The sequence below is a fragment of the Bidens hawaiensis genome, unplaced genomic scaffold (genome assembly GCF_021521415.1).
Source record: "Bidens hawaiensis isolate Kalapana, Puna unplaced genomic scaffold, B.hawaiensis_p1.1 tig00008086_1, whole genome shotgun sequence".
In the NCBI taxonomy this organism is placed as follows: domain Eukaryota; kingdom Viridiplantae; phylum Streptophyta; class Magnoliopsida; order Asterales; family Asteraceae; genus Bidens; species Bidens hawaiensis.
The window spans coordinates 495,117-506,503 of record NW_027491572.1 but is presented as its reverse complement, the minus strand read 5'-3'; the positions used below and the strand labels follow the sequence as shown (position 1 = coordinate 506,503).

The following is an 11,387-nucleotide window of genomic DNA, read 5'->3' as shown; positions in this document are numbered from 1 at the left end:
CGCAAGCATATGTAATATGCGTGAGCATATGTGATATGCGCCACGCGCAGATGTGATATGCGTGAGCATATGTGATGCGTGAGCATATGTGATATGCGCCACGCGCATAGGTTTTGGCTTTGTGCCTTCATGACATCCTGATTTCAAGCCTCTTGTCTATATCTTGTGGGTTGACCCGCCCCGCTCGATGTTAAGGCGGGTGCATACCTCGTCATGTGAGAATTTATTTAACAGTTTTCTGTTTATGAATAATGAAACGATGAAATTGAGGGCTCAAAATTTGACATTGACCTGTGTAGGAGGTGGTTAGGTGACGGGCACCATTGAATTTAGCTATGGATGGCCTAAAAGATGACCAATCAGATATTGAATCCATTAACAACAATATAAATGAATATAATATCAACAACAACATAACTGAGAAAGAAGATTCAGAGAAAGATATGGTTCCACCCGTCGGCAACTCGATTCATAGATCGAGTTCACGACCGCAGCTTGATCTTAGTGGTGCTGCAATTCAAGGCAATTTTGAAGAAAGAGACCCCACTATTCTGTTGCCGAATCAATCCGATGATATTTCACATTTAGCACTTGACATTGGAGGTAAATTTTGTTACTTTTATATCTTGGTTGGTTATACATTTAATAATTAATAATACCTTTTTTTTATTTTTGTATTTATTTTTAATTTTTGTTGAATTTGTGACAGGATCTCTTATCAAGTTGGTTTATTTTTCGAGACATGATCGGGCGGTCAGCGACAAGAGGAAAAGGTCAACAAAGGAGAGATTCGGTGTAACAAATGGTAACCGAAGGAGTTTTCCGATTCTTGGTGGAAGCTGCATTTTGTGAAATTTGAAACAAATAAAATTAATGAATGTTTGGAATTTATTCACTCGAAGCAACTTCATAGAGCAGGTGTGATTTGTTCAATATTTTGTTACTTATGTTATATTTATTTCACTTAACCTTCACATCTAATTTAACTTTCTTTTGGTCCGATCTCAGACGTTGACAATGCAGTAATCAAGGTACATACTTACATAATGTTACCATTAGCATATACTTTTTTTCAAAATAATTATAAGTTATGTAACAATTGACTAATTAGAATGTGTGAGAAGGCTACAGGTGGCGGGGCGTACAAGTTTGCCGATTTATTTAAAGAAAAACTTGGAGTTGTAATAGACAAAGAAGATGAGATGAATTGTCTTGTTGCGGGTGCAAATTTTTTGCTAAAGGTGGCATTTTTATTTTGTGTATATCATTTTTTATTTGTCATTAGTGTTAAAGGAAGTTAACTATTTGTAGGCGATTCGTCATGAAGCTTTCACTCATAAAGAAGGTCATAAAGAGTTTGTGCAGATAGACCATAACGATTTGTACCCTTATCTTCTTGTTAATATCGGATCCGGTGTCAGCCTGATAAAGGTATCCCATATTCCCATGTGTTTTTTATCATTCTTATAATATTTTTTATTTATTTTTTAAAAGGTACTATATTTTAAAAATTTGCATTCCTGCAGGTGGGCGGTGACGGGAAGTTTCAACGGGTTAGTGGGACGAATGTAGGTGGTGGTACTTACTGGGGATTAGGGAGACTGTTGACTAAGTGCAAGAGGTTAGTTTTATTATTTGACAATTTTCATACCCTATCGAAAATAAATTGAATTAATAAATAATAACAGTACTAGTTTATTTTTACAGTTTTGATGAACTGTTGGAGTTGAGTCAAAGGGGAGATAATAGCTCCGTGGACATGCTTGTGGGGGACATTTACGGAGGATTAGATTACTCAAAGGTAAAACTTTTATTTGTTATGTCATGTTATGTAACTCGTAGATGCAAATAATTATCTTTATTTCTTATTTTATTTACAGATTGGACTTTCTGCGTCGACAATTGCTTCAAGTTTTGGAAAGGCGATTTCTGAGAACAAGGAGATTGAAGACTATAGACCTGAAGATATTTCTTTATCTTTACTTCGTATGATATCTTATAATATAGGGCAGGTACGTTATATATATGTTATATAATGATATTGTTTTGGTGTGAAAGTTTAATTTAAATAATAGGTGGAATAACAGAAAATGGTATCTTAAAAGTGGCTTTTTATTATTTATGTAGATATCTTATTTAACCGCATTGCAACTTGGAATAAAGCGAATATTTTTTGGAGGATTTTTCATTAGGGGCCATGCTTATACCATGGATACCATTTCCTTTGCAATCCAATTTTGGTAAAGATTTATAATCTTTTTCCTAACCTTTGTTCACTTATGTTATTTGTTTGCCTGATAATTTGGAAAATAATGCGTTGACTTAGGTCAAAAGGAGGTGCGGAAGCCATGTTTCTGCGCCACGAAGGCTTTTTGGGAGCTTTAGGTGCATTTATGAGTTATGAAAAACATGGATTAGATGACTTAATGGTTCACCAGCTGGTTGAAAGATTTCCAATGGGTGCTCCGTACACTGGTGGAAAGATTCATGGGCCCCCACTTGGGGATTTAAACGAGAAGGTAAGTATATGGTCACAAAACATAATATGAATTTAAATGATTAAAATGTATTCATAATGCTTATTTCAGATATCATGGATGGAGAAATTTGTGAGGAAGGGAATTAAAATAACCGCTCCTGTTCCAATGGACTACTGGTTTAGGTGGATTTGAGGCCCCGTCTTCAAAAGGAGATGCCCTTCGTTGTGATGAAAGTAATTTAAATGTTGGTGTTCTTCATTTGGAAGTTTTCCCCTTGTTGGCTGACCCTAAAACGTATGCTAATTACTCTCGGTAATTAGAATGCTAATATTCTTTAAATGATTAAACATTCATAATGTAAAGTTGGTGTTATTTACAGCTATGAACCAAACACCATTGATCTTGCTGATCCCAATGAGCTTGAGTAAGTTATATTATTATTATTATTATTATTATTTATGTATTTTGGGTTTTAAAGGTAAAAGGATTATCATTATTTGCTGGATATTTTTCTTCTTGTAGATATTGGTTCACAGTATTGTCAGAGCATTTACCAGACCTTGTTGACAAGGTAAACATAATTATGAAACTTTTTTCGACCTATTTGGATACCTTGCTTGAAACGATGCGATTTTATATTTTAATGACCTTAAGTCTTGTTATTTTGTATTTTAAATATTTTTAATACTGTTATGGAATATGCAGGCGGTGGCGAGTGAAGGTGGAACAGATGATGCTAGAAGAAGGGGTAATGCGTTTGCTCGTGCATTTTCTGCTCATTTGGCAAGGTACCGTACCTAGAAATGCGTCTTTAAAAAAATTATTTAATACTTTCCAATGCATTAACTTTTGCAAATTGTATCTGTGCTACAGGTTGATAGAAGAACCTGCTGCTTATGGGAAATTAGGGCTGGCGAATCTTCTTGAATTAAGAGAAGAATGCTTGCGAGAATTTAACTTCTTTGATGCATATCGTACTATTAAACAGAGGTATTATTTATATACTTTTTTCATGAAATTTCAACTTTTTTCAAACTAAATATAAACTATTTGGCAGAGAGAATGAGGCATCACTTGCTGTCTTGCCTGATCTTCTAATGGAGCTTGATAGTATGAGTGAGGTATAACTTACTCCCAAAATTATACATTTTTTTTATAAAGTTTTATTTATTTATTTTTTATCTTTTTACATTTTAAATTACCCACAAAATAAAAATCATTTAAATTCTTTCTTTTCAGGAAACAAGGCTTCTTACATTAATAGAAGGCGTTCTTGCTGCAAATATCTTTGATTGGGGATCCCTTGCTTGCGTTGATCTTTATCACAAAGGAACCATTATTGAAATCTATAGAATGAGCCGCAAGAAGATGCAAAGACCATGGCGGGCAAGTGCATATAAATCTCAAAATATTTAAAATTTTAAAAAGAAAATAAGAACGGCTCGTTTAATTGTGCATGCATTTTAGGTGGACGATTTTGATGCATTTAAGGAAAGAATGGGTTTTGGAGACAAGAAACCTAGTCCTCGTCATAAACGAGCTTTGCTTTTTGTGGACAATTCGGGGGCTGATGTTGTTTTGGGAATGCTTCCTCTAGCCCGTGAACTTCTACGCCGCGGAACTGAAGTGAGTCAAAATGACGTAATTGCCCTTTACAATTTTAAATGTTATAACTTGCTGATAAATTTTTTAATTTTAATTTCCAGGTTGTGCTTGTTGCAAACTCCCTTCCGGCACTAAATGATGTTACCGCAATGGAACTTCCAGAAATCGTTGCCGAGGCTGCAAAGGTTTCATAAAAAAATTATATGACCCGACTTTATTATAATTGATGATTATTAATATATTTTGTGTTATAACGACAGCACTGTGACATTCTTCGTGGAGCTGCTGAAGCCGGTGGTTTACTAATGGATGCAATGCTTAATACTCAAGATAATCCAAGTGAGAAACTATCTTCAACTCCATTAATGGTGGTTGAAAACGGTTGTGGGAGTCCGTGCATTGACTTGAGACAGGTCAGCTCTGAGCTGGCAGCTGCTGCCATAGATGCTTATTTGGTATGCTTTTCTTCAACTTAAATATTATTTGTATATCTGCTTGCGGTGCACCCATATAACGTATATATGTGTGAACCCTCGGGTGGACAAAAGTGAAACTGCACTAATTTTGACGTTATTTTACTAATTTTGTGAAAATAACGTTAAAAGTGGCGGAAGGTTAATCAGGCATCATGTGGTGGCATTGATAGCCAAAAGACAAGGGTACACGCACCAATCGGCCGGTGTCCTGATGGTTGAGTGTTATGCGCCTTATGTCCAAGGCTTGATGCAAAACTACTATCGAGCCGGGGGTCTCACCGGAAGCAGCCTCTCTATTCCTACGGGGTAGAGGTAAGACTGTCTACATCTTACCCTCCTCAAACCCTACCATATCTTTGCTATTGTTGGGATTTACTGAGTACGATGAAGATGATGATGATGATGATGATGATGATGATGCTGTAAGAAGTTAATTTGTTATTCGATGTTGAATATTTCTGCGTCGTGTAGGTCATCTTGGAAGGGATGGGGCGCGCTTTGCATACCAACTATAATGCTAAGTTTAAATGTGACGCGTTGAAGGTAAAAAATAGATTTTGTCACTATTTTCACAAATATTACTTGATTATCATGAAGGTGTTATTTATTTATTTTTATTGACGTTGATGATGAAAATATTTGTGTAGCTGGCAATGGTGAAGAATCAACGGTTGGCTGAGAAGTTGATTAAAGGGAATATATACGATTGCGTGTGCAGATATGAGCCAGCTAGCTAGTTGAAAGTTGCAATCTTTGGTGTTACTTTAAGCTATACAACGTTGTTTTTAATTTTGTACTTGATAATTAATCGAATCTTGTATCTAGGTATTTAAGTCTCGGTTTGACGGTTTCGGCTGTGAGATGCTCATGTCGTTGCAAGAATATGGTCTCAACAATATTACCAAATATGAATACATTAGAAACATGATTTGTAATTACAATTGATTAATACATGAAATGCAAAATTGCTTACACGTAAGAGATATTAATATATATATAGATTCTTCATTAAAGACAGTCGGGCATTTGGTCTAGTGGTATGATTCTAGCTTTGGGTGCGAGAGGTCCCGAGTTCGATTCTCGGAACGCCCCTTTTTTAATTTATTCTTTTGCTTTTAATAATAATTTTTTTTTCATTAATGGTCCCTTTATTTTTCATGATAAATGCATATTGTTCTACTCTACTAAAAAAGAAAACATAATTTCTTCTTTTCATAACTATTTATAAGAAAGAAAATCATAACTCAAATTATCGTACAATATCCGTTAATATTCGTTTATATTGTTAGGTTTACTTGCTAACATAATTAATATATTTTTTATAGAAAATAAATTAAGAAAACGTATGAAAATAGCTTTTCGAGACATTTCCAGCCAAGTTGGCTTACTCGTATATTAGTTAAACTTGAACTCTAAGTTGTGAACAAAGCTAATTTCTACACGGTCGCCTCCATTGAGCAATTGTTTATTATAAAAATATATATGATGAAGATAACATAATTAAAAAGTATAACCCATCACCTTTTGGAACTCGTGATGAGCTAGATAATGTGCATACAATATCAAAACTATTATAAATATTGAAAATTGACTTCCTTTTAGAATACCGAAAAACAAAACCGCCATATGATATATGATATCCTCTAGTTGTTCATGCCTTCGTGGTTGTAGCTATCATGATTTCATGCAATCATGTACCATCTTATATTTCAGAATATAGATGTACCTATCACATTTATAAATATTCAGACTTATCAAAATGTATATTTCTGAACAACATCCTTTACGATTTATAACTTTTAGTACGTTCATTTATTCGTTTGTGTTTGCTTAACTAGTTCATTTATATTCCTTTTGTATCTTTAACAACGAATACATACCAACACAGACAACTTCATTTATTAACAATGACACAAACACAAAATTCAGTCTGGTTAGGTGTTCACGAGCCGTCCTTTTACCTGAAGAAAGTTAAACAAACAAACATGACGCTTGGAATTTAAACTTTTAATTGATTTATAATTTACTTTATATTTTTTATATCAAATATAGACACATATAAGAATACTATATGAAATTTATATAAGATTTCTAATCTCCATGTTTCTTTTGGTGAATAGTTCTAGTCTATCTTATCTCACGATAACAATCTTACATTAGATAACACCAATGACTAGTGTTCACCCGCAACTCTTGGTTACCAACACAAAAATATCACAAACGTGTAATTCATGTTTATCTTAAAAGAAATTTAATTGAATTAGAAGATAACTCATAATTATGCGACAATCTTATATAACATCTTTTATTTATTATTATTATTATTATTATTATTATTATTTTTTGTAATTACGTTAAATACTCTTTTTCCCAAATTTGCTTTTCTACTTTTTTTTTTTCAAAAATTTGTCTATATATATATATATATTACAAATTGATAATTATAAATATGTTGGGTCAAGTTATTCTATAAATTAGGAGTAAAAATGAGAAGAATGGCCACATAACAAAAAACTATCAAAAAATAAAAAAAATTAATAAAAATATCATAATTCAAAATTTAATAAAAAAGCATAAAAAGTAAAAAACACAAAACTGTTTTCACTGTCTTCTTTGTTCTTAAAAAAAAGAAAAAAAAAGCCAATGTTGAGGATAAAAGATCATTGTGACTTTTTGTTTATTATTGTGTTTATTTTCGTTATTGATTATGTCATTTTTCCTTGACACTATGTTTTTTTTTCTTGATATTGTGTTATATTATTAAATAATGTGTTATATTTTGTTCGGCATTTACTATATTTTGCGATCTATTGTTTCTTTTTTTAATTTGTGTTTTTTGTACATTTTCGCCATTGTGTCTTTTCGACGTTTTTTTGTTGAATGGGAATGATGAGGTGAACATTTTAGTTTTTAAAACTTTTTCGTTTCTATTTATATTTTGAATTATAATTCTTTTGTTATTATCTTTTTGAATTTTTTACGTGATCACAAATCTTTTTCACCTCTCATTTTATATAGGAAAATTGGAAATAAATAATCTTATCTTTTGTGTATTGGCCGATAATAATCCCACCTTTAAAAATCACTAGCAATGGTCCCATCTTTTAACTATTTTTGTTTCACTGGTCCTTCATTAAAAAATACTTAACGTCGTTATGTTTTTTCCATGGTTTCAAACCAATGTTTTAGGGCTTTTGATTGGAAGAACGATATGAGTCGACTGATGTAAAACTTATTTCGAAAAGGTGATTCAAATGGCTTGATAAATTCAAGCACCCGAATTGAAACATTGTTTCGTCATTTGAATCACCATTTCGAGATAAGTTTTAAATCGATCGACTCGTATCGTTCTTCCGATCAAAAGCCCTAAAACATCGGTTTGAAATTAGGGAAAAAACATAATGACGTTAAGTATTTTTTAACGGATGACCAGTGAGACAAACATAGTTAAAATATAGGACAATTGCTAGTGATTTTTAAAGATGAAATTATTATCGGTCAATACACAGAAGGTGGGATTATTTATTTCCATTTTTCCATTTATATACTTGAACTTTTCCTTTAACAGCTATCCAATTAAGTAACGAAACCGGTCACGACTTTCCTTAATAATATCATTTCATTCACCCGAACCCAACCGAACCCAACCCAACCCAACCCAACCCAACCCAACCGACTTACTTCACGTGTCCACCTTCCCAAGAAACCCCAAGGGCAAATCAGTCATTTCCCACGTGTCGTCCAGTTCCGTGGAGGAAAAGGTTTCTTTATTACAACCGACTCCACCACCATCCATATTTAAACCGGTGGCCACGCCACCCGTTTCCGCCGCCCTGCCTCCGTATATTATTATATTATCAAACCCTATGCATACGGTTGGCTCTCACCAATCCATTGGCGTGCCTTGTTATTTATATTCATACATATACATACGCATATATGCTCAGTGTTCTGCTTAAGCAATCAGCTGTAGACTATATATTATTTTCGAGCTTTTAAGTATGCTCCGAATGTATTAACTGCAACTCGTTCTTTGGGTAGAATCATCTAGTTTTCAAGTTTAGTCGGGTATTGTTAAACCAATGGCAAGATTATTACCGTCCGCTGCGGATCGGAGAATTATTGTTTCTGAAGACGAGGGCGATTCGTCGTGTGTTTCGGATTGCGAAAGTGGTGTTTCGGGGTCGATTGAGCGAACCGGGTTGGTTCGGTTGGACGAGAGTGATAGATTGTTTGGAATGATAGGGAGTAAGTTTGTATCTAGGTTGAGGGAGCTTGGGGTTGATGTTGAAGTTGGATGTATACGTAGGAATATGTTTAATGGTGATGTTATTGCTCAAGCTAGAGTTAGTAGCTTTCGGATATTTAGGAAGGCTGTGGAGAAGAGGAATGGTGGTGAGGGTAATGTTAAGTATGCTTGGTTTGGTGGATCCAAGGATGAGATTGAGAATGTTGTTCAACACGGGTTCGGGTATGGGAATATTAGGAAGGATGGGTTGTGTGATCATGGAGTTGTGCTTTGTGCTGATCATTCTCCTCTTGAAAGGTTAGTTGATCTCTATTTATGTTCTTCATAGTCAATAGTTTCGCTTTTTCACTTTAGTTATTGTGTGGTGGCGTTGATAGCCGAAAGACAAGAGTACATGCACCAATCGGCCGGTATGCTTATGGTTGAGTGTTATGTGCCTTATGTCCAACGCTTGATGCAAAACTACTATTGAGCCGGGGTCTCACCGAAAGCATCTATTCCTATGGGGTAGAGGTAAGGCTGCCTATATCTTAACCTCCTCAGACCCTATCATAGCTTTGGTATTGGTGGGATATACTGATTACGATGATGGTGATGAGTGAGGTTAGGGGCTAAAGCATTTATTAGACAGTTAGACTTTGAAAATTAAAAATTATTGGTTAAAACGGCTGTTTGAACAATGTAAGGATGGCCGTTACAACCATTGGTTGTCAAACTTTGAAATTTGTTCTGTTAAAATGGTCATCCGATCTCTAGACGACCATTCGAACAATATTCAGACAGGCGTTCTTTTCATTGGCTGCCGGAATGGCGGTTTGTTCAATATCTGGACGGCTGTTTTGACGATAGACGGTCAAACTTTGAAATATATTGTCAAAAATTGTCGTTTGACCACTGGTGGTTAAATTTTGAAATTGGCCAACATCCAGACCGTTGTTAAGACTATAGACGGTTAAACTTCGAAATTTCTTATGTTTAAACAGTTGCCCGACGTCTAACAAGATGACCATCCGAGTTCGAACGGGTCATTCTTTTCATTAGCTGTCAAACTTTGATTTTTTGGCCAGAACGGCAGTTTGGCCAATTTCTGGACTACTGTTTTGACTTTAGACGGTCAAACTTTGAAATATGTTTTGTCATTACGGTCATCCGACCTGTTAACTAGATGGGCGTTAGAATCATTGGCAGTCAACTTTGAAACTTTTTTGTGAAACGGTCGTCCGGCCTGTTAACTATATTTGGACCAACTGTTGGTCTTAAACCAGCCAGCCATTTGAGATGGTGTGGGGACTAGATGTCGGACGGTGCGTGTGCAAATGATATGATCAGAGCCGGCTCAACGAATGTGGAGGCCTAAATCGAAACAAGATTTTGGGGCCTTTTCATGACAATTGTTAAGAAAAAAAAAATTTTATTGAAAGTTTTGAACTCATAACCTATACTTTAGTAACAAATAAGCCTACCACAACACCAATGCATTACTTTGAGTTTACTTTACCTATTATAATATATCTATATATAATGTTTTTTTAGACTTTGGGGGCCTTAATTAAATGTGGGCCTAAAGCTCTAACTTGTTTTCGCTATCCCACGAGCCACCCCTGGATATGATAACGATTCACTAATATTATCGTATTGACAGTGTGCAGGATGCAATTGCTGATGAAGATGGAAACAAACACATCTTGCTTTGCCGTGTGCTATTGGGAAAAACCGAGCTTGTGAACCATGGTTCTAAGCAATCTCATCCGAGCTCCGAGGATTTCCAGTCAGGTGTTGATGATTTGGTCTCCCCTAAGAAGTACATCGTGTGGAGCAGCCACATGAACACCCATATATTACCTGAGTTCCTCATAAGTTTCAAGACACTGACGTTGTGCACAAACAATAAGCCTAAGCACGACGGAACTCGTCTCAAGAAACCAATTTCCCCTTGGATCCCAATTCCAGATCTCATTGCAGCACTTTCAAAGGTTTTGCCACCTAAATCTATCAAAGAGATGACACAGTTTCGTCAACGTTACATTGTAAGTAACCAACAAATGATTTAACTTTCTTGTATTCGGTTTCTTGATCCTAATGCTTTTTGTTATGGTTTAACAGGAACATAAGATCACTAGATGTGATATGATACGAGGAATCAGACGGGTAACAGGTGATCGGCTGCTGTTGATGGTTCTCAAAAATTTCACCGAGCAGGTACACGTTCATTTTCTTGTATTTGAAGATTATTTCTTGAACTGTTAAGAATATAACATCAATGAACATATACTAAATGGTAAGAAGGGTGATCATGATATACTTCGTGTTTGATTTTGCAGAGACAGTGCAAGCGGCTCGGTTAGAAAGTTGTGGTTACATATAAATATAGTGTCAGTATGAGCAGGAGATTGAGGGAGATGATTGTTTGCTGGTGAAAACCAAAGAGGAGATTGTTAGATAATAGATAGGTTACAGTTTACATTCACACAGACGTTTGTAGTTTGTATTCATATACTTTTAAGTAGTAGAAACTAGAAACTGATCCATTGTTTTCTTCAGCTCATTTATGTATTTTTTTTATTATAATCATGATGG

General features: G+C 34.9%; 1 protein-coding gene, 1 non-coding gene and 1 pseudogene across 3 annotated transcripts; all 3 read left to right on the top strand.

The window, feature by feature from the left end:
• Positions 1-271: 271 nt before the first annotated feature.
• LOC143636947 (pantothenate kinase 2-like) lies at positions 272-5,423 on the top strand (annotated as a pseudogene). The gene is made up of 22 exons (XR_013154342.1): positions 272-603; positions 710-918; positions 1,009-1,031; positions 1,125-1,241; positions 1,312-1,431; positions 1,527-1,621; positions 1,708-1,801; positions 1,881-2,012; positions 2,128-2,240; positions 2,327-2,519; positions 2,589-2,774; positions 2,860-2,904; positions 3,003-3,051; positions 3,186-3,268; positions 3,354-3,470; positions 3,538-3,601; positions 3,720-3,866; positions 3,948-4,106; positions 4,187-4,270; positions 4,346-4,540; positions 5,033-5,104; positions 5,209-5,423. The product of XR_013154342.1 is annotated as a pantothenate kinase 2-like (transcript).
• Positions 5,424-5,581: 158 nt separating this feature from the next.
• TRNAP-UGG (transfer RNA proline (anticodon UGG)) lies at positions 5,582-5,653 on the top strand. Its single transcript has one exon. It is a non-coding gene; the product is annotated as a tRNA-Pro (tRNA).
• A 2,925-nt stretch (positions 5,654-8,578) lies between these two features.
• Positions 8,579-11,155, top strand: LOC143636912 (putative inactive poly [ADP-ribose] polymerase SRO5). Its single transcript, XM_077104393.1, has 4 exons — positions 8,579-9,107; positions 10,453-10,837; positions 10,914-11,009; positions 11,132-11,155. The coding sequence occupies exons 1-4, from the start codon at positions 8,644-8,646 to the stop codon at positions 11,153-11,155; spliced, it is 969 nt and encodes a 322-aa protein (XP_076960508.1). The 5' UTR covers positions 8,579-8,643.
• The last annotated feature ends 232 nt before the right edge of the window (positions 11,156-11,387 follow it).